The sequence below is a fragment of the Heptranchias perlo genome, chromosome 5 (genome assembly GCF_035084215.1).
Source record: "Heptranchias perlo isolate sHepPer1 chromosome 5, sHepPer1.hap1, whole genome shotgun sequence".
NCBI lineage: Eukaryota > Metazoa > Chordata > Chondrichthyes > Hexanchiformes > Hexanchidae > Heptranchias > Heptranchias perlo.
This window is the reverse complement of record NC_090329.1, coordinates 70,050,844-70,075,012: the sequence shown is the minus strand read 5'-3', so window position 1 is coordinate 70,075,012 and position 24,169 is coordinate 70,050,844. Positions and strand designations below refer to the sequence as shown.

The following is a 24,169-nucleotide window of genomic DNA, read 5'->3' as shown; positions in this document are numbered from 1 at the left end:
AGGAGTGTGATGGAATACTCTCCACTTGCCTGGATGAGTGCAGCTCCAACAACACTCAAGAAGCTCGACACCATCCAGGACAAAGCAGCCCGCTTGATTGGCACCCCATCCACCACCCTAAACATTCACTCCCTTCACCACCGGCGGACCGGGGCTGCAGTGTGTACCATCCACAGGATGCACTGCAGCAACTTGCCAAGGCTTCTTCGACAGCACCTCCCATACCCACGACCTCTACCATTTAGAAGGACAAGGGCAGCAGGTACATGGGAACAACACCACCTGCTCGTTCCCCTAAGTCACACACCATCCCAACTTGGAAATATATCGCCGTTCCTTCATTTTCGCTGGGTCAAAATCCTGGAACTCCCTTCCTAACAGCACTGTGGGAGAACCTTCACCACACGAACTGCAGCGGTTCAAGAAGGCGGCTCACCACCACCTTCTCAAGGGCAATTAGGGATGGGCAATAAATGCCGGCCTCGCCAGCGACGCCCACATCCCATGAACGAATAAAAAAAAAATTCCCTTTTAAATTATGTTATAGTTTCAGTAACCATTCCACGCTCTAATAATGTGAAAACATTTTCCTCTACTGATAATCCTGAGTCTTTGCCCCTTTGTCATAAATTGTGAGAGTGAGAGTGAAGCCACTCCCGTAATTAACATGACCTAAACTCCAGGATGTGTTGGTGCCATATAACACATTCTAGAAGTATGAGGATTGAAATTGTTCTCACTGGTATTTGTAACAAAACAAGTTAACAAATGCACTTAAGTAGTGCATGGAGGAATTTCGTATGAATTGCAATGTATTTGTTACAAGAACAATAGACATTTGACACGTGATAATATTAGAATTTATATTAGTGATTATAACAGAGGAAATCATGACTTCTATATATTATGAAACTATTAATGTCACACTGTAAAAGTTGATGCTGCAGAATGTACAGCCTCTACGAAGCATAACTTGCACATCCGTTTCCAGAGCAGTTACTGCTGTTGTTGTTTATTTTTCTTCTAAAATCAAAATGTAAAAAAACTGTAATGCTACCCAAAATTTCTTCTGCATGATTCTTTCAAATGTATGAGTTTAACTTCATTTTTCATCTGCATAAATGAGTGAGCCCTTCAACTGAACAGTAGGTACAAGGATGATTAATGTTTTGAGGCAACAAGTGCCCCATGAGTGGGGCCAGACATAGGCAGCTGGAGGGCTGGCTGGCAGCCATCCATTCATAATATGTAAAGTCCTGGTAGCTGTCTAGACAGTTAAGAGAAGGGAGTGTGATCTTACTCTGACTTTGGACAGGGGCAAACAGTTTATAATGTTGCAAGTGCGCTATCTAGTGGAGCACTTTGAAATTGGGATAATAATTGAATTCAAGGTTATTATTGCTACCTAAGAAGCAAAAGATCTGAACAGCATCTGAACCATCTCTAATACAGCGCCGCTGTTATTTATGCATACACGGGTGTACAAATAACCGCATACAGTTATATAGCACTGCACGAAGGCAAGGTTGAAGGTGCTTCTTAGTGAGTGCTGTAGGCTGTAAAGAGAAGAGTCGGAATCATGGTTAGTGGCAGCAGAGAGGTGGTTTGGAGTTTGCTGTTGGTTCAGTAGGTAGTGGGGGGCTGACGATTCTCTGCCATCTTTCTGGGGTGGAGGAACTAATTGGGGGGGTAGGGGGGTGAGAGGGTATGGTCCAGGTGGGCCATGAATGGGACCTCCACCATTGGACCTTCATTGTCTTCTAAATTTCATCCTTTATATGTGTTTCTCTGCATGTGTGATGCATCATACTATGTATTATGACTAATGTATGATTTCTTTAAAATTCAGTTCTGTGGATCTGTGTGTTTTTGCATTCATACTGAGATGCAAATGATATTAAAGGAAGAAAGAACTTGCATTTATATGGTACCTTTCTTGACATCATGATATCCCAAAGTGTTCACAACCAATGAAGTCTTTTGAAGTGGAAGGAATGATTTTAACTATCAGGTGGCCACCTGGCGGAGTGTGTGGGCCGGCCGTCTAATCCCTCCGGCGGGAGGCCCGGGCCTCGTTAACATGCCACCAATGAGCTGAGCGCTTTGAATGGGTGTGCTGCTGCAACATTGGGCGGCCCAGGAGCCAACCTGGCCAGCAAGGTGGAGGCAGGGGTGGGGCTGCTGGCGATCGCGGAGGAGGGAGCCCAGGACAGCAGTGGCCTACATTATTCTTCTGGAGACCAGAGGAGCACTCAGTAGGTCGTTAAAATTAGACTCCATTAGATTAATGAGGTTCCCGCCTGATTCAGGCAGGCACCTGGACCTCCCAGCGGAAGGTCCGAGTTAAAAAGGCAGCAGCAGGGGTAGGGATCGGAGTGGTAAGTCGACTACCTCAATTTTAACTCCACTACTGCCCTGTTTCTGCCAGGCAGAGAGAGTTAAAATCAGCCCTGTAGTTACTGTTCTAATGCTGGGAAACACAGCAACCAATTTGCGCACAGCAAGGTCCCATGAACACCAATGAGATAAATGACCAGATTATCTGTTTTAGTGATACTGGTTGAGGGATAAGTTTAGCCAGTACACTGGGGGAATTCCCCTGCTCGTCTTTGAATAGTGCCATAGGATCGTTTACATCCACCTGAGGGGGCAAATGGGGCTTCAGTTAAACATCGCAGGGGTGAAATTGGGCCTTTTAGAGCCCATTTTTCAGGCAGTACACGGCCAACTAAGCCTTGACAATGGGGTCCGAGATGAGCACACACACTTCCGACGGGAAGCGCGCAGGGTGCCATCTTGGTAAAGGGATTTGCTGCACATGCCTATTGACCGCCGGCAGCTTACAGAGTAGGGAGATTATGACGCGGATCAGTATGCAACACTGATTTAAAGGGTCTGCTGCTATTTTGGAACTCCACACACCATCCAATGCACTGTATTAACCTCGTACAACTGAACATGGCTTAAAGGGCATGAAGGACCCCCACCAGCGGTATTTAAAGGGATCGTGCAGGAGTTACAGGTTAGTTGCTGGATTATTTCTTCTGGCTGCTGCTGCATTTGTACCTGTTTTTGGAGGTTTCCTATACTTGGATAAAGCATCAATACTCTACAGGAAGTGGGCTGGCCGGCTGACAGGAATGCTGTCATCCTGAGTGAGGACAGCAGGTTCATGATCCATGGAGCCACTGCCACCTGCTGCCTCCTGTTATGTGCCATCTTCTCCTGCAAGAAAGCGGGAAGTGTGTCAGTGAGAGTCCTACAAGATGTTTGGGTGATGTGGCTGTCATATTTGAATAGCTACCAGTGTGTGTGAACTGTGAATTGTGGGTGTGAGGCTTGCAACAGTGCTAAATGTGTGAAGGTGAGATAAAGCATATGATTTGAATGGTTGAGTACTGATTGAAAGAGATTGTTGATAGGTGGGTGATGAGGGTGCAGTGAATTGAGCAGTGGATGAGGCTAGTGGTGTAGTTGGTAGGATACGCCACTTGAAACTTGAACTCGCCCACCCTGACAACTCGTGTTAAATCATCGAACTTCTTCCTGCACTGCATCCATGTTCTTGGAGCTCTGCTCCTGGCATTTACCTCATCTGCTACTTCCTCCCACTGCCTCTTGAGCATATGTCTGGAGGGCCTCCCCCCCGCCCCCCCCCCGCGGATATAGGATGTCCCTCCTTCTCTCCACCTCTTGCACCAAGGCCTCCAGTACATCATCAGAGAACCCTGGTGCACGTTGTCTCCCAGAGGCAGCCATTTTTCAAAGTATCACAGCACAGATTCAGTTTTGAAACAACTCCCATCACTTCTTGCAGCCACAATGCACCTCCCCTTTAAGACGTGCAGATTGCCTTTAAGAAGCACGAGCCACTCGCGATGTTGGGGCCTCCTGCTGATGCGTGCAGCCAATCAACAGCGCAGGTAGCGCTGGCTGCCCATAGCTATGAACGGGCGCGGGTTAATAGCGTACCGTACTCCTCGTGCCCGTTTTCAGAGGTTATTCAATTTAACCCCTGCATCTGAAAAACAGCACCTCAAACAGTGTTGCACTGCCTCAGTACTGCACTGAATTGCCAGCCTATGTGCTCATAATGAGGGGGCTTGAACCCATGACCTTTTCACTCAGAGGCAAGAGTGTTACTAATTAAGCAAATCAAGGCTGATACCTAATTTTACAATTTGGGTGTGAGTCAGATCAAAATTGGTTTGCACTGCTTTAAGACCCGTCTGAAGCTCATGTTTAAATAGCATTCAATTCGACTGTCGAACCTCATTTGCCTAATGATTCACAGCTCCAGCGGCAAAATCAGATGGGTCAAGAAATTACACCACTAGTAGAAAGAGGAACATTATAAGTCAAATTTATAGCGATAGGACAATTAAAGGCGGGTGTCACAAACAGGGGAAGAAAAATTTAGAAATCGTCTGGAGAATTTTAAAAGGCATCTCAAACCATTAGCATCCTTCGTCAAGGCTGAAGGGGCATGAGATTAAAAAGTGGTCGACCAAGATAAATGGAAATGGACCTCTAGGTGCAGGCATAAGTCTGCAGACAAGTGACAGCACGGCACAGTCCATCACCTGGCCTCCTCTTTGATGGCTTCTACTGCATGAGTTGGAAGGAGAGTTCTCATAGGTCAGCACTGCAGCATACCTGCAAGAAGATGCAGCCAAGTCATAGGTCGCAGCTGACCATTACTGTCCTTGCAAAGCCTTTGCTGCATGGTAGCTGCAGGTGTCCTACAGGAAATGGCACAGCTCGACGTCTGCTCCTCCGCTGATCCTGAGGAGGCATGTTCCCATGGTCATTCCCAGATAGGTCTGCCAGGGCCTGCAGAAATAGTTGGTGACATCTTGACTGGCGTGGCCAAACAGGCAATGCTGGCTCCTGATTACCCTTGTATGCCTTCTTTCTTGCAGTACCACGTACGGCATGACACATTGTGATTGGGATGCTTCTGAAGAACCTGCTAGCAGCATGGTTAGTCAGGCATTCACATCTCATTATCATGTCACCGAGGGTCTGCTGGCATAGCTTCCTTAGGGAAAAGAAGCCTCCACCAACACACTGATTACCGAAGTGAGGTAACTTCACCGCTGTCTGCAGATGCAGGGGTACGGGTGCTGCTGGGAGGACATGAAGCAGTTCTCGGGTAGTCTGACCCACCCGTCATCAATCCACAACAACTGCTCTTCCTTTGAACATGCCAGCAATAGCAAAGCCTCTGGAGCTCAGGGCAAAACAAAGTAATTACAATTGGTACAATGTCTCATGAAAGCCTAAGTGGCAGCTAGAAAAAATAAATACAAGATGGGCCTTTAAAAGGACTGAATACTTACCTGTAAAATCTCAAGTCCTTTCCATCGGATTTTATTGACATATTGTGGACTTAGCATCCAATATTTACGAGCTGGAAGATGGAGCAGCATCCTTCCCTGACCCCTTTTACATATGTTAATGAAGCTCCCACCGACTTCAAACAGGGTCTTCATATGCCCATCCCAGGCCTGACTGGAAGATTCAGCAGAGCCGAAAACAAGCAGGAATCCGTTGGAGCTGATTTCCCAACCTCGTCCATCCTGTTAACATCCTAAAACAGGGTGGATGAAAATTGGCCCCGATGTTTTCTAATTAGCCCCATAAAGATTCTCAGAAAGCAGTGAGGCTTGGATATAATGATCTCAATGCTGAAAACTCATAGAGAGTAGTAGCAGCTCCAGATTCCAAAAATAGTGTAAGTGAGTTGAAGTAATGAGGAATGCAGCCAAGTTATTTCGCAGAGGTATCCAACATGCTAAAACTAGTGTGTCCTTCAAAACCTGGCAGAAATTGCCACATGCATGAATGCATGGTCAGAAGTGCAGACAAAAAAAACAGAAAAGAGTTTTGAACATGATGGAATGACCTAAAACCAAGGGTTATGAAGAAACTGGGATAAACTAATTGCAGCTTGGCACAAACTGGCAACAAGTTTCACAATCACCATTTCAGGTTACCTCCAAAGTTAATTCCTTAGCAGGTCTGTGTGCAGCTGGGCTCAATGGCCTTAACATGAAGCGAGCAATAAGCTTACCTGATCGTTACTTTCAACACTAATATTCCTCAAGTGACAAGGAAGGCCAGAGCCATTTGAATCTTGGTATGCCCACAGAACTTGTATCATTAAAGTTGGCTACATGTTTTTTTTCACTTTCTAATCCACATGGCATCAGTTACAGGCTTTGTACAGTCAGTAACTGTTCAGAGAATCTTGTGCACATTTCTTTAATGAAGACTTCATTGGGTCAATTTCCTATCCCCCCACCCCCCACACCCAGGCATGATAATGACCTGAACCTAGAAATACAAGCAGGTTCAGGTCATTGCAGGTGCAGGAAGGGTGCGTTCCGACTGCCTGATGTTCATATGGGAGTCACTTGGGCATCAGGCAGCTGGAGCGCACCTGAGTGCCTTCATTTTTCTCTTGAATAGCACCACACATGAACTTTATGGTGTCTGCCACCTGACTGCACGTGAAGTTGGCCCAATAATGCAAAGTAGTGTAATGAACATCAGAGACCTCTGCACTCAAACTTCCTGTAATGGCATCGGCTGAAGTTCAGAGGCAAAAACCTGGCATTACTGATTACAGAGTTGCTGTTTCACTGCTATCTGTCTTAAAATGCAGGTTGCTATTGCCAAGAGAAGTCTTTATTTTTGGCATTTTGAATGCAAAAATATTTTGCTGCTTCTGTTCTTGTTGCAGAATGCTGTTAGTCTTTTAAACTTATCGATGGAGACCATGTTTAGTGTTGTGCCCCCCCCCCCCCCCCCGCCCCCCCACCTTTTGTGATTATGGTTTATTTGGTCACAGACAACGGGGAAACAACCAAAAGCTCCTTTAACAGCTGCTGAAGTCATTCCCCTTGTCCTCTCCTGAGCCGTAAATATCTGTTTCCCTACCGCACTGGAGGAAACCTCCTCACCCTGACCATAAACCAGATCTGTGCCACCTGGAATAAAAAGAGGAGTACCCTCCGCCTATTCCTGCAGCATCATTCTTCATACCTGCACTTGTTTTCCCTGTTCCTCCATCTACTGCTTGGTAGCACAGTGCCACCCTCTTACCAGCTCCCTCCAAGGCAGACTGCAGGATCATCTGAACTGCTACTTGGGATGTTGCTGCCATACCAGCCATGATACAGCAGCACAAATTCATTTACAGGGTACACAAGCTTTAAATAATCGTGAAGACCACCAACATGCAATTCATAGCTTCTTGCACACGTACATTCATTAAAAAACTTACCATTCTTTGTCAGAAGATTTGCAGGTAATAATCCTACCCCATTATATACAAAAAAAAAATTCTTCTGGCTTTCCCATGGGGCTTTAATTGTGCCTGCCCTTTTAATGGTGCTTGTGCCTTAAAGGCCCAGGATGCGCCCAGACCTCCTTTGCTCTTTATTGCTGCAGTCAAAATTGCACCACCAAGGACTGAAAGCAAGTTTGGGCACTGATCCTGGGCCTGGTGGAGTGCGCATCTGGGGTGATCTGTTCTAATTGCTCCCGGACAATGCCAGGAGAGGAAGATCGGACCTAATATTTGAACTGCAGCCCAACCAATGATTTGTACAGTTTTAGAATTAACTCTTTTTGTATTGTATTCCCTATTTGTAAAAGCTAAGACCTCATATGTAGAATTATCTGAATGGACAAGTAGTAGGCGAGTAACAGATGAGGTAAGATACTGGAGGGGAAATGGATTGGAGAGGAGATGGTGAAGAGGAGGAAAAGGATTTTTAAAAATTAATTCTCGGGACATGGATATCGCTGGCAAGGCCATCCCTAGTTATCCTTGAGAAGGTGGTGGTAAGCCTTCTTCTTGAATCGCTGCAGTCCATGTGGTGAAGGCACACCCACATTGCTGTTAGGTAGGGAGTTCCAGGATTTTGATCCAGTGACGACAAAAAAATGGTGATATATGTCCAAGTCAAGATAGTGTGTGACTTGGAGGGGAACTTGGAGTTGATGGTGTTCCCATTCACCTGCTGCCCTTGTCCTTCTAGGTGGTGGGGTTGGGGTTTTGGAGGTGCTGTTGAAGAAAATTTGGCGAGTTGCTGCAGTGCCTCCTGTAGATAGTACACACTACAGCCATGGTGTGCTGGTGGTTTAGGGAGTTGATGTTTAAGGTGGTGGATCGGCCGCTGATCAAGCGGGCTGCTTTGTCCTGGATGGTGTCGAGCTTTGAGTGTTGTTGCAGCTGCATGCATCCAGGCAGGTGGAGAGTATTCCATCACACTCCTGATTATTGCCATGTAGGCAGTGGAGAGGCTATGGGGAGTCTGGAAATGAGGCACTCACCTCTGACCTGCTCTGGTAGCCATGGCGTTTATATGATTGGTCCAGTTGAGTTTCCGGTGATCCCCTGGATCTTGACAGTAGGGGATTCGGTGATGGTAATGCCATTGTATGTTAAGGGGAGATGCTTAAACTCTCTCTTGTTGGAGATGGTCATTGACTGGCACTTACGTGGCACGAATGTTACTTACCACTTATCAGCCCAAGCCTGGATATTGTCCAGGTCTTGCTGCACGTGGGCATGGACTGCTTCATTATCTGAGGAATTGCGAATGTAGCAGAACACTGTGCAATCATCAGCGAACATCCCCACTTCTGACCTTATGATGAAGGGAAGACCATTGATGAAGCAGCTGAAGATAGTTGGGCATAGGACGCTGCCCTGAGGAACTCCTGCAGTGATGTCCTGGGGCTGAGATGATTGGCCTCCAACAACCACAACCATCTTCCTTTGTGCCAGGTATGACTCCAGCCACTGGAAAGTTTTCCCCCTGATCCTCATTGGCTTCAGGTTTACTAAGGCTCTTTGGTGCCACATTCTGCCTTGACGTCAAGGGCAGTCACTCTCACCTCACCTCTGGAGGTGAAAGTGACTGATTCCAGAGGGGAAGAGGGAGACAAGGACATGGATTGCAGAGGGAGTGAAAGAGATGAGGATAGGGAATCCAAATGGGGGTGAAGGAGATGAAGATAGGGATTGCAGACAGGTTTAGGAAGATGATGATAGGGATACTCAAGGGGGTGAGAATAGATAATTGTAGTTTTAGGGAATTAATAGATACTTTCAAGCAATGTCTAGACTCAGTACTATGCTCAACCTCCAAGGCATAGTGGGATTCAGGACTTTAATGAGCCAAGAAGCACTTGATCATTAATGGCAAAATATGTTGGCTCAGCATTCAGCAGCCTCAGGTGTTTCTGGTCACAATGGAGTGTCTTCAAACTGTTCTATGAAGAGAAATGGGTCCCGAATTGCCTCTGAGGTTATGCTGGTAAGATGGCATAATCTGGCCAGGCAAGGAAGGAAAGTTGGGCATGGAGCCATTCAATTGAGCAAAAGCTTTGGCTGATTTTCACCCTCTCTAGTCTGGAGGCAGTGAGGCGAATTCTAGTGCCCCAACACCTGCCTCAGCTAACTCAGCATTGACCAGGGACTGAATCTGGAACTGTCATAGGCTAAATGGTTCTGTATCATGCTATTGTAATATCAAATTTCTCATGTGTGAGGAAATAGACTCATATCTTAAAAATGGCCACTTGTGTGAGGTACGAGAGTGCATGAGTAGAGGGAAAAAAATTGGGGGGAAACCCTGACTCCCAAAGGAATATTTGAACATCACATGCACTGAAATTATGCTTTCACTGTACAAATAGCAGTCTTGAGTCAATTGTGTTTGCAGTACTTATAGGGGTCTTTCTCAATGTGCAATCCACAGCTGCAGCTTGCTAAAAGTAAACTTTGAGCCTTACATTCTTGAAACAATATAGAAGTATTACAGGATTTCAAAGCTGTTTCACAATGACTATGATAGAGACGTAGTTAGTTTGAACAGTCAGAATGGAAATGGAAAAGAAAAAAAGAGGAAGGAAGCATGCATTCCCCAGCTGATAGGATTCATGCGGAGGACAAAGACATATCGGCTACGACAAAAAACCCTCCCCTTTATCTCGACTGCTCTAAATAGTTTGCAACATACTAAAAGTCAGAAGTGCAATGATCTCAGGGTCCTTTTATCATCAATAACTAAGAAATGCCGAAATGCACCCGAGGGCCTCAGGATGTGCCATTCATTGTGTTTGACATTTTTTTCCCCTTTTTTGTAGTGCAGCTGTGAAATGTAATATCTTCATTATAAGAAAATGTCAAACAATAACTCTTTGGCTATGTCTGAGTTTCATGCTTTGTTGATTAATCATCAAGGTATTTGGGTTCTTTTTCCACGAGATGTGGGCCATACATGATCTTTTTTCAACTTTTCTTTTAAAAAGATCTGACAGCTGTTCACCATAGTTATTTTGCACTGCCTGATTTGAGGTATATTTGCAAACATTTATTTCACAATACAAATAACATTTAATACCTTTGTTTACATGCCTTCTTTTTTTCCAGCAGCAGAAGGGGGCATTTTACTCTTATTCACACCCCTTGCACCTTTTCCAGCCAGGAAGGGGCATGGGGCAGAGGCAATCTGGTCTAAAACCACTTCTGCTGCAGCTCTTGATCCAGCCACTGAATATTATAAATAATAACAACTGTAGAGAAGGGCTGCTGTGATAAGTTACTGACCAGGGATGTCGGAAGTGATCAAGAACATGTTGTACTGCCCATATGTTAAGGTCATTGTTATACTGCCCTTAAGCAATGGTAGTTATGATGCTCATTAGCTAAACTCATTGTTGAATACTTGATTGCGCTGGAGATGTTTTACTTCATGGCCCAAAACCAGCAGTCAATACTTTATTAATCCATTGGACTAAAATGCATTTAAAGCATTGAGATCCACAACAGGTAGGATGCAGACCAAAACAAATGTATTTATCTGGTTTAACTAGGTTAGGATGTGTGATGTAGGATTAAAGTCTTGATAGGTATTCTGAAGTTTTACTTGATTTACATTTATCTTCCTCAGGATATGAAATGGGTTGAGTAGAGTCCATGATAGAGCAGATTCTACATGGTCTGATAAAGGACATACCAAATAACTTTTTCTTATTCTATGCTTTCTTGTGTTCTTAACTTTAAGTTGGATTATTGATACTTAATCTGTGCACTTTTATCTTAGGAACTAAGGGCAAAGAGAAGAAAAATAAATCAACAAAAGAAGGCAATAAAGAAGCAATGCAAGGCAAACAAGCTAAAGTCAGCAGTAGGGGCAAAGAAAATAAAGACAACAGAGAAGAACGAGTAAGGAAAGAAAAGCCTGAAAACAAGAAACGAAGAGGGCAGAATAAGAAACAGATACCCACAACAGTGAGCACTGTTCACTAAAAGCCTCACTTGGTTGCTGAGATTTCTGATGCTGCTATGTATTAACAAGCTAACCTATAGAAGTGCACTGTATAATGGATCCAGCGCTGGATTCCTACTTCTAATCCTTATTCCTGACCTTCATGGACACTGCTAATCATTTCAAGGACTTCAGTTGAAGCCGAAAGTGTAGATGTACCTAAGTTTATACAACATTATGCATAATTAACCCCTGCCCTACCGAATAAATTGGAACTCCAGATGGTTAGCACAACAAATATCATGACTAGCCCTTTAAGGGTTAAAAAAGAGCCAATTATGCTGAGAAAAGCTATTCCATATTAAGGGAAGTCTTTAGCTTCTGCGTCGGAGTTTCCTCATCAAATGTGATATGCATTTGTGCATGTTCTGGTTTCTGTATAAAATGACAACAGGATCTTTTTTTCTTTTTTCTTTTAATTATTAACAGATTGCTGCCTTGTAATATAGAGGAATGTAATAAATGTCATTTGAAGCCTGGAGAACCAACTGTTACCTTTCTTTTAAAGTATTGTTTTTAAGTTTCCGTTTATGACCTCTGTAAGAAACAGTGCACACACCCGAGCTAGTGTCATTGTTGTCAACAGATGCCACTAAACTGCTTAAAAGCACCTGTATTTCAAATAAAAAAATATATTTCCTTTACTGAGTTCTCAGAGTATATGTTTATGACATGAATATCCTTCTACGTGTAGCATTATAGTATATAGTTTTGGGAATTATTATTATTTATTTACTAGTTTATTGCATATACATCAGGAAACATTTTGATTGACTGGAATGTTAGGAACGCCCGTTATTCAAATCTAGCTCTTTAATTTGTTACACATTGCTGACAAGAACTCGGTAACGGCGAAATAGAACAGGTGTACTTGTCAGTAGCATAATACTGGTAGGTTTTTTCATTTTCATTTTTAAAAAAAATTACAGATGCTGTTCAGTTTTTAATTGAAAAATTACAATTAATAGGAAAAATAAATATTACAAATATCAAAGTGACAATTAGTGGAGAAATTCAATGTTTCAAAAGAACTCAAGAAAAATGTTTGAAGTTATTTATTTTCAGTTGAAATCACATTGTGTGATATTAGTAAATAAAATGTTAGTGTTTTAGTATGAACTTCCTTTGTATGCTGCTTTTGATGAAGGCATTTTAAATGCAGACAGAAATATTTTATATCAACCTATGAATGCATTTATCGCTAATATCACACAGTACAATTTCATGCTTCTCATATAAATAATTCTCATTTTCTACATTTTCTAATGATGTGCTGGTGAGGCAACAAGAGAAAAGATTGCATCTTATGCTAATTCCGTGTACAGCTGAAAAAGGTTTTGTGAGATTCATAAAAAACAAGATTCTGGGAAATCAGCTAGGTTAACAAGTCTGTTAATTGCTGGGTGGCAAATTCAATAAAAGCTGACCAAGAATGTTTTTAAAATCTTGGAATTTACCTGTAAACTTGTTAAATGAGAACAAAGGCTTTTAAATGCTAGTGGAGTCATTCAAGTGAGTGAAGTGAAAGAAATAGTGGAACCATTCACATTGCTGAGATATGGGGAACCATAGACTTCTATGGGAGGATGAGCTAGATGGGCCAGTTGCCTCCCTTGTTTGTACTTATCTTTGTGATCTAGTGGAGAGATCAAAACTGTAAGAAAAAAATAAAATAGATGATTCTTAATCCTGGTGCTATTGTTGAAGTATACTGCTCAGTGATGAAGAATCCTTCACTAATAAAATCCAGCTCATTGTGTTTTCTTCTTGCTTTTTGTGATGTTTTTTCAATTTTCTCTCCTCATCTCCTAAAGGCACTAACTTGAGCACAGGTGGCAGCAACCTTCCAGTACCTTGCCCAAGTGACCGTTTTTCATATGTAAGGCTAAACAGTGAGCGTCAGCAGGTTATGCAACTATACAAAGACTAACAGCTAAGCCTGATCCTGATCTTATATATATATATATATATGTGTGTGTGTGTGTGTGTGTGCGTATTGTTAATACGCACACACACACACACACACACATATATATATATATATATATATCTCCCAGCAGGGGTCACTGAATTGGGAAAGTGAGTATGGACACTGGCTGATTTTCCTCTTCCCCGGGGTCGTTGAGGTAAAATATAACACCCTTACTGCTACTCCATCTGAGATCAGCTAGCTCTGATTGCATCTGAGATCCTTCCAGACTGAATGGCTCAGTCCCACACCGGGCATTTCATTTACCAAATATCAGTTTGTTCCTGCATGATTAGTGTGCCATTTACATCTTTTAGACATGTTTTGGTCAGTTTTCCAAACAAGGGCTAGCAATATTGTCACTTACCTTTTAAACAATTTTAAGCTAAAGTTTTATTTTTTATTATTTTCTTACCTCCTTGTTTCCTTAAATCTATGAATAAACATTTGTGTTTTTTATTTATAACATTTTGAACTTACCTCTTTTAACTATTTAAATCTAGTTTTTGACATTAACCTTCCAACTTCTATATGGGACATTTATTTTTTGTACCATTCCCAATTCATATGTTTAAAGAAGCATGATTTTCATTCAAGGTTTTTGATAAACCTTTTCTTGTGAAGTGGGAGAAGAGTCAGAAAAACTGTGTTATTTTCACCATTCTAACATCAACCTGAACTGATACAATTGTGATTTGAGGTGGCTTGTTATTTATTGCAACATTTGCTTATAAATAAAGAAGGAAAGTCTCCCAAATAACTTTTCAAGAAATCTCTTTAAAAACATTCAATTTTCAACTAGAGTTTACTTTTCTCCTCTAGTAATTTCCCCAATTTGTTTTCCCCATTTTGACTTTAGTGGCTTTACAATCAACTTTATTGTAATTTCTCATGTTCATGTTGTTAAGAATATAAGAACATAAGATATAGGAGCAGAAGTAGGCCATCCAGCCCCTGCAGCCTGCTCCGCTATTCAACAAGATGATGGCCGATCTTCTACCTCAACACCATTTTCCCGCACCATCCCCACATCCTTTGATGTCTTTACTATCTAGAAATCTATTGATCTCTGTTTTGAATGTACTTAATGACTGAGCCTCCACAGCCCTCTGGGGTAGAGAATTCCAAAGATTCACCACCCTCTGAGTGAAGAAATTTCTCCTCATCTCAGTCCTAAATGGCCTACCCCTTATTCTGAGACTGTGACCCCTGGTTCTAGACTCCCTAGCCAGGGGAAACATTCTCCTTGTATCTACCCTGCCAAGCCCTGTAAGAATTTTGTATGTTTCAATGACATCACCTCTCATTCTTCTAAACTCTAGAGAATACAAGCCTAGTCCACTCAATCTCTCCTCATACGACAATTCCGCCATCCCAGGAATCAGTCTGGTGAACCTTCTTTGCACCCCCTCTATGGCAAGTATATCATTTCTTAGGTAAGGAAACCAAAATTGTACACAATACTCTAGGTGCGGTCTCACCAAAGCCCTATATAACTACAAGGAATCGTACAACACCAGGTTATAGTCCAACAGTTTTATTTGAAAATCACAAGCTTTTGGAGTTTACCTCCTTCGTCAGGTGAGTGATGGAGGTAAACTCCGAAAGCTTGTGATTTTCAAATAAAACTGTTGGACTATAACCTGGTGTTGTAAGATTTCTTACATTTGTCCACCCCAGTCCATCACCGGCATCTCCACATCATGGCTATATAACTGCAGTAAGACATCTTTACTCTTGTACTCAAATCCTCTTGTAATAAAAGCCAACATATCATTTGCCTTCCTAATTGCTTGCCTGACCTACATGTTAGCTTTCAGTGACTCATGTACAAGGACATCAACATTTCCCAATCTCTCACCATTTAAAAAATACTCTGCATTTCTATTTTTCCTACCAAAGTGGATAACTTCACATTTTTCCACATTATATTCCATCTGCCATGTTCTTGCCCACTCACTTAGCCTGTCTATATCCCCTTGAAGCCTCTTTGCATCCTCCACATAACTCACATTTCCACCTAGCTTTGTGTCATCAACAAACTTGCAAATATTACAAGTTTGATCCCCTCATCCAAATCATTGATATAGAATCATAGAATCATAGAAGTTACAACATGGAAACAGGCCCTTCGGCCCAACATGTCCATGTCGCCCAGTTTATACCACTAAGCTAGTCCCAATTGCCTGCACTTGGCCCATATCCCTCTATACCCATCTTACCCATGTAACTGTCCAAATGCTTTTTAAAAGACAAAATTGTACCCGCCTCTACTACTGCCTCTGGCAGCTCGTTCCAGACATTCACCACCCTTTGAGTGAAAAAATTGCCCCTCTGGACCCTTTTGTATCTCTCCCCTCTCACCTTAAATCTATGTCCCCTCATTATAGACTCCCCTACCTTTGGGAAAAGATTTTGACTATCTACCTTATCTATGCCCCTCATTATTTTATAGACTTCTATACGATCACCCCTTAACCTCCTACTCTCCAGGGAAAAAAGTCCCAGTCTATCTAACCTCTCCCTATAAATCAAACCATCAAGTCCCGGTAGCATCCTAGTAAATCTTTTCTGCACTCTTTCTAGTTTAATAATATCCTTTCTATAATAGGGTGACCAGAACTGTACACAGTATTCCAAGTGTGGCCTTACTAATGTCTTGTACAACTTCAACAAGACATCCCAACTCCTGTATTCAATGTTCTGAACAATGAAACCAAGCATGCTGAATGCCTTCTTCACCACCCTACCCACCTGTGACTCCACTTTCAAGGAGCTATGAACCTGTACTCCTAGATCTCTTTGTTCTATAACTCTCCCCAACGCCCTACCATTAACGGAGTAGGTCCTGGCCCGATTCGATCTACCGAAATACATCACCTCACATTTATCTAAATCAAACTCCATCTGCCATTCATCGGCCCACTGGCCCAATTTATCAAGATCCCGTTGCAATCCTAGATAACCTTCTTCACTGTCCACAATGCCACCAATCTTGGTGTCATCTGCAAACTTACTAACCATGCCTCCTAAATTCTCATCCAAATCATTAATATAAATAACAAATAACAGCGGACCCAGCACCAATCCCTGAGGCACACCGCTGGACACAGGCCTCCAGTTTGAAAAACAACCCTCTACAACCACCCTCTGTCTTATGTCGTCAAGCCAATTTTGTATCCAATTGGCTACCTCACCTTGGATCCCGTGAGATTTAACCTTATGTAACAACCTACCATGCGGTACCTTGTCAAAGGCTTTGCTGAAGTCCATGTAGACCACGTCTACTGCACAGCCCTCATCTATCTTCTTGGTTACCCCTTCAAAAAACTCAATCAAATTCGTGAGACATGATTTTCCTCTCACAAAACCATGCTGACTGTTCCTAATCAGTCCCTGCCTCTCCAAATGCCTGTAGATCCTGTCCCTCAGAATACCCTCTAACAACTTACCCACTACAGATGTCAGGCTCACTGGTCTGTAGTTCCCAGGCTTTTCCCTGCCGCCCTTCTTAAACAAAGGCACAACATTTGCTACCCTCCAATGATACAGATTGTGAATAGCTGGGGCCCAAGCATCAATCCCTGCGGTACCCCATTAGTCACAGTCTGCCAACCTGAAAAAGACTCGTTTGTTCCTATCCTCTGTTTTCTGTCTGTTAACCAATTCTCAATCCATGCCAGTATATTACTCTCAATTCCATGTGCTCTAACTTTGTTCACCAACCTCCTGTGTGGGACCTTATCGAAAGCCTTCTGAAAATCCAAATATATCACATCCACTGGTTCCCCCTTATCTATTCTACTAGTTACATCCTCAAAGAACTCGAATAGATTTTTCAAACATGATTTCCCTTTCATAAATCCATGTTGACTCAGCCAAATCCTATTATTATTTTCTAAGTGTTCTGTTATCACATCGTTATAATAGATTCTAGCATTTTCCCTACTATTGATGTCAGGCCTGTAGTTCCCTGTTTTCTCTCTCCCTCCTTTCTTCAATAGTGGGGTTACATTTGCCACCCTCCAATCTGTAGGATCCGTTCCAGAATCTATAGAATTTTGGAAGATGACAACCAATGCATCCACTATCTCTATAGCCACCTCTTTCAAAACCCTGGGATCATCAGGTCCATGGGATTTATCGACTTTCAGCCTCATTAATTTCTCTAGTACTATTTTTTTTACTAATACTAATATCTCTGTGATTTCTACCCACAATAATATTCAATTTAATAATGATTCTGATTATGTATAAGCCTGTTTACTCTACCTCTAAAATTTTCCACCATCTCTACCAAATTCAAGTATGGTCTTTTTCCTAATCCCTGTTGTAACATATTGGGCTCGATTTTCGCGCTCCCAAGCAGGTGCGTTCGTGGCGGAGGGGGGCTGTGAAAATCGGGGATTCCCGGGGCGGGTCCAGAGCCCGGCTCCAACCCGCCCACTTCCAGGTTCCCCAGTGACGCGCTGACGTGCGCGCGCAGCCCCCACATGTGGGACTCCCGCAGGCAATTAAAGCCAGTGGGGTGCCACTTGAAGTAATTAACCAGGTACTTCAGGTCGTTTACAGACCTGATTGACCTGATATTTTAGGAGGGATGGGATTTTCAGATCAACTGGGAGTGCTTCCCCCAGTACGGGAAAGTGTGGCAGCTGCAAAGGTCCATTTGACAGGTGGGGTGGGGGAGTTCCTCACACATTGCAGGAGGCCGCTCTGTCACTTTGGACAAAGTTTGGCCTTCATCACCCTCCCCCTAACAATAAAATTCACCAACTTGCACACTTACCCCAGTGTCCAGACACATTTACCTACCTGGGGCCGCCGTAGCTGCAGTCATGACCTCCTCGGAGGATGAACAGCATCACCAGCCTCGCCGTCCACCTCTGACACATGGAGCTCCACAACACAGTGCTGTGACACATCCACCTGCACAGCAGGAGGGAGGGCAACCGCAGAGAGAGATGCATCACAGAAAGCACTACCCTCACCACAGGGTCTACAGACCGAGGCTCAGCTTCCTGGACCTCTCTGAGCAGCAGTGCACACGGAGGCTCAGAGTCACTCGACATGTAGTCGTGGACATCTGCAGCCTCCTTCACGCCGAGCTGCTCCCGGTTGGCCCGAGCACCATCTTCTTACCTGTCACTGTCAAAGTCACCACTGCCCTCAACAACTTCTCCTCCACATCCTTCCAGGGTGCCACCGGGGGCATCGCCGACGTCTCTCAGTCATCTACACAAAAGAGCCCTGCAAATACACCTACACCCACTCTGCAGTGACATAATGGGTGGCACCAGTTGTGGGTCTTCATAGTGATCCTCTGGAAAGGGCATTACTGCACAAACCAGACAAGATTCGCAAAGACGTGGCAATAGTGGTGACAAAATAATATATAATGTGAGTTGATCAGAAATTAAATATAAGTAAAAACCATGACAAACCCTCAAACACCCTTGTGCATCCCCTTCATGCTCACGACACATTTGCCTTACGCTTCCTACTGCACATATGTGATGCATGCCCTGTGGCTGCAGCACAGGTAGTGGCAGGTTGGGTGAGGCTGACTGTGAAAGAGATGCATGAGAGGGTGAGTATGAGATAGAGCCATGAGATTGTATGAGGATTGGGTTGAGTGGTAGTGGTGGGATGAGTACTGGCGAGGAGAGTAAGTGCAGGTAAGATGAGGATGAGCTTTGAGTGGGTGTGAGGAGTGACGTAATAGAGTAGTGTTGGCAGTGCAGAAGGAGATGTGGGGTGGGGCGGTGATGTGGCAGATGGAGTATAGGGGAATGAGTAAGTGTACTCACTTCGGCTGATCTACTTAGTCATTGAAGCGCCTCCTGCATTGTATGCAGGTGCGCGATATGTTGGTGGTGCAGGTGACCTCCTCTGCTACCTTGAGCCAGGCCTTCTTGGTGGCAGAGGCAGGCCACTTCCTTCCGCCCGCCGGGGGGAAGATTTCAGTCCTCCCCCTTCTCCTCACCCCATCCAATAAAACCTGGAGTGAGGCATCTTTAAACCTGGGAGCAGCCTTCCCCCTGGGCTGCTCCATGCTGTAATTTTTCCTATTTTCTGCAGCATTAGTCAGTGGAGGACTGCCCCTTTAAATAGGGCTCCTCCAGCTGACAGCCTATGCTGTGCATGCGCAGTCCGCCCGCTGCGCAGATTTCCAGTGCGAAACCCGGAAGCAAAGGTAAGTGGCTTCAGTCAAGCTGCAATCGTGTGCGGAGCACCCCGATTTCACTGGGCGCGTTACCCATGCGCCCAGTCGACCCCCCGCTGCCAACCCGCCACCCTCCTAATATTGGGCCCATTGTGTCTTGTCCTAAATTAGTTGCACAAACTCACCTCCCACTTTGGAAAGATGCATTCCCCATTCCATTGTAAAGTAGGTTAGGATAATAAATAACCTTTTATACCTACGGTGTTTGTTAAATATTACAATGTAAATTTAGTATTTAATTCATTGAATTATAAAGGTTACATGGCAGAAGGAAGCCATTGGCCCATTGCACATGTGCTATTGCTAGGGCTTCACTGGATCTAGTCTAATTTTTTGTTTCCCTGCCCTTTTCCCATATCTTTTGATAGTATTCCTTTTCTAATAGTTATTCAATTCTGTTTTAATTAATGTTATAATCACTACCTCAATGGCCATCTGTGGTAAAGCATTCCATGTCCAAACAACCCTCTGTATGAAAAAATTCCCTTTTTATTCTTCTAGCGAAGAATTCACTATTAATAACAGCATGGCTTTTCTACATCAATGTGGAACATGGACCAATCCACTCTCATATGGTGCAAGAAACACAGACACATTTTATACATTTCGCAGTATTGCACAGCTCTAGAGCTCTAGAGCAAAAGGCAATAAAAAAGGTTCTTTTTTCTAATTCTGCGCAGATCTCAAATGGTATCTACGTTATTTTCAGCCAGTTCTCATAGTGATCCTATCCAGGGAAATGGGCGCTATTAATCCCGAACATACTTGATTTCTTGTTTAGCCACTCTCTGTAGACAGCCGACAAGTATATTCATTTGTCTGAATTCCTTTCCAGTGATGATATGTAAGAACAGAAGTTACCTGGTTACATCATGTCAACCTTCACTCTTCTACATTTTCAATTGGGTAAAAAACATCATTTGAAGCTGGATTTTAGCCAATCAAACCCATCTTGTTCAATTGCTTGCACTTCCAAAATGTCAGGGGTCGGAATAAAGAAGAAGAAGAAAAATAAATTTTGCAGTGGTGGCGGGTTGGCAGCGGGGGGGTGAAGGTGCGTGTGGCAAACCCGCATGAACAAAACTTACCGTTTCTGACCCGATCGCATGTTGATTGCTGATGATTAACTTCCTTTCCGGGTTTCGCATCTGGCAGCCAGCCTGATTGATAGGCTGGCTGCCATCAAGAGCTGCAACGCGAGGCGGGGGCAGAGAAAGAAAGATAGCGAGACATCATCCGGTGCTGGAATGGAAGAGCGGGGTGGGGGGGGGGGGGGAGATCTGAGGGGAGAATGGAAGATCGGAGGGAGAGGGGAAGATCGGGGGGGAGTGAGGGGAAGATCGGGGGGATGAAGAGGGGATATCGAGAGGGTGAAGTTGGGGACATCGGGAGGACATCGCGGGGGTGAAAAGGGGGACAGCGGGAGGACATTGAGGGGGTGAAGAGGGGGACAGCGGGGGGATGAAGAGGTAGGTTCATTTTGTATTTTATTTAATTTATTTTGTTTCTTTCTCCCTAATCCGGCCCTTCACGTCTGGTTTCACCAGGCGTGAATCAGAAGCGGTGGGCAAGCCGCCCAGGTAAGTTAAAAATAGTTACAATCACTTAATCTGTCACAGGTAAAGTGCCTTAAGTACCTCAATGAGGTACATTTGGCTCTTTAACTGTCATCCTGCCAGCTTTAATTGCCGGTGGGACTTCTGTTTTCAGGACGGCTGCGCACACACAGGTGGGTCCCTGGGAAATTCGAAAGTTGGCGGGTCGGAGCCGGCTTCCGAACCTGAACGGGATTTCCACGATTTTTGGAGCCCCCCCGTCCCCAACACACCCACAATTGCCTCCTAAAATTGAGCCCCAGAAGTTAGTTCTTGATAATAGCAACTATAGATTAAGTAGATGTCAAATTACAGTGAAAAAAAGGGCGTAGAAAGAATAGGGAAGTAAACTAAATGGCAGAAAAGGACCAGAATGAGCGGGACTAAATAGGATGAAATCTAACTATGATATTAGCATATGAGCAATTAATACATTCATATTAAATATAAAAAACAAACACAAATGTTTTAATAGTTATAAAGAAATAAGGTAGGAAAGTCAGAAAAAATATAAAACTAAATTTAAAATGTGACAGAGGAATTTCAGACGAAAGTGTTAAGCTTTCGAATACTAATTGCATAACATTTTTTTTATTCGTTCATGGGATGTGGGCGTTGCTGGCAAGGCCAGCATTTATTGCCCATCCTTAATTGCCCTTGAGAAGGTGGTGGTGAGCCACCTTCTTGAACCGCTGCAGTCCGTGTGGTGAAGGTTCTCCCACAATGCTGTTAGGTAGGGAGTTCCAGGATTTTGACCCAGCATGGTTTTACCTCAATTGTGTTCTCAATTTGTTTTTAATTAAAATTGTTTTTTCAATTGTTTATTTTTGACTTTACAGTAATAAAGCAATTCCTGATATTAGAGTAACTTTATTACTGTAACATTAATGTTTGTTTCAGCATCACAAGCTGAGCCAGAGAGATAATCAATTCCCTAGATCTGTCTGGAGTTTAAAGGTGAAGTATGAAATTGTTGCAAAGTCTTCGCTCGCTAATGTTTCACTGTAGTAACGGAAGAGGCATGAACCATGCCAGAAACACAAAACAAATTAAAATGTTATTTATCTGAATTTGCCTAATCCTGTAACACTGCCAAATAAAATAAGTTTCTAATCTTGTGTATGTAATTCTAAATTAGTGTCATGCACTGACAAAAATAAGAAAGTAGTTTCCCTGATGACTCAGGAAGCACGTGGTTACAAAGCTAGATCAGCAATTTTTGAAAACAATTCAGATGATAGGTATTAATAGCACATTTTAGTCAGAAATAAGTTTGGGTATGCTTTAGTCTGACATCATTGCCAGGAAGCATCTTCCATTGGGGAGAAGAAATGCCTATCCTAATAAAGGATTACGTGGCACAATGGGCTAGCATGCTGTCCTTTCACCTCTGGAAACTGAGTTCAGATCCATTCTAGATAGATGTCTCCTCTCTGCTTTGTGTCCTTATTAGTCCAGGACCTTCAGATCAACTGCATTGAAGCCAAGCCTATACATACACTACTGGGGTAATTTTCTGACTTTGCACTTTTCGGCAGGGCTTGTGTCTTTCACATCTATGTCTTAACCTTAATGGGAGCTGAAGTGGCTCTGTACCAGCTGGGTCATGCTTTGGCCCTATAACTGCTGCTACCCATTTTAATGCTGTGATCTCTGGCTGGTCCTGCCAGTTTTCTGGCATATCTTCTGTCATTGGCAGGGAGGGGTAGAGAGTGTGGCTGGATGGGCCAGATGCAGCTTCACTCTGAGAAGCAGTAGTCCCAATCATGCCTATTCCAGCCACATCCTGCTGCTGAGCACTTCTTCAACATGTTTGCTGAGCTGCATGGGGGAACAACCTTGGGGCAGCAATAAGGGCAGTAAAACCTAGTGTTTTGCTATCACCATCTCATTCCCCAACATGTTGAAGCCAGACAAGACAGTCTGTTGGAGACTGGAGCCTGAGGCCTCTATAGCAGCTGTCTGCACATTTACAACAGATACCTGCCTGCCTGGCTTTAGGATCTCTGTCACTGGGGGCTCTGTTGCAGATGGCCTAGATGGCCTTGGAATTGCCATGTGTACCATGCTGGACTGCGGTTCTGTTAAGCAGTCATGCATGATGTATATCAAAAGCAAAATACTGCAGATGCTGGAAATCCGAAATAAAAACAGAAAATGCTGGAAAAGCTCAGCAAGTGACGCAGCATCTGTGGAGAAAGAATCAGAGTTCTGTTTCTTTTCCAGCATTTTCTGTTTTTAATACATGATGCATAGATGGACTTCTCCACAATTGGCACCAAATTTTGATGGGTGGCTGGCACACTCTCTAATAAAAGTGTGGTGTAATCGTTATGTTACTAGACTAGTAATCCAGTGAAACTTGGACTAATAATCTGGAGAACGTGAGTTTAAATCCCACCACGGCAGTTTGAGAATTTGAATTCAGTTTTTAAAAACAATCTGGAAATAAAAAGCTGGTATCAATAAAGGTTACCATGAAGCCGTTAGATTGTCGTAAACACCCAATAGTTTCCTTAATGTCGTTTAGGGAAGGAAACCCGTCGTCCTTACCCGGTCTGGCATATATGTGACTACACCAATGTGGTTAACTCTTAACTGCCCTTTGAAGTGGCCTAGCAAGCCCCTCAGTTGTATCAAACTACTACACAATCCTGGAACTCCCTACTTAATAGCAGTCTCCACATGCACTAATTGTCTGTCAAAGTCAAGTATTTTCACCTCTGCCTGCAGATGTTCGTGAATGGATACCACTGAGTGAGTTTAGAGCACCTCTCTTGTCGCCTGACCTGCCTGGCAGCCTTTTAGTTCCTCCTTTTCTTCCAATTGCCTCACAAACAGGCATTCCCACTGGGAAACCTATTGGTGTCAGTAAACACTGGAGCAACAAAAAAAAATTAACCGGCACAAAGACTCATAAGAACCCTCACGAAGACTTATGAAAACCTAGGTGCCAGTAGAAATTTAAAAACACAAAAAAAAACTAAAAACATTTTCCTCACCATTAAAGTCGTTTAAATGAATTGCC

General features: G+C 43.5%; 1 protein-coding gene across 1 annotated transcript in view; it reads left to right on the top strand.

Moving 5' to 3' along the window:
• The window catches only part of rspo3 (R-spondin 3), a 75,942-nt gene extending 63,947 nt beyond the window's left edge, over positions 1–11,995 (top strand). Inside the window, exon 5 of the mRNA XM_067984579.1 lies at positions 11,127–11,995. Within this exon, the coding sequence (XP_067840680.1) occupies positions 11,127–11,332 (206 nt within the window). The 3' untranslated portion in view covers positions 11,333–11,995. The remainder of the gene's footprint in view (positions 1–11,126) is intronic.
• Positions 11,996–24,169: the final 12,174 nt, after the last annotated feature.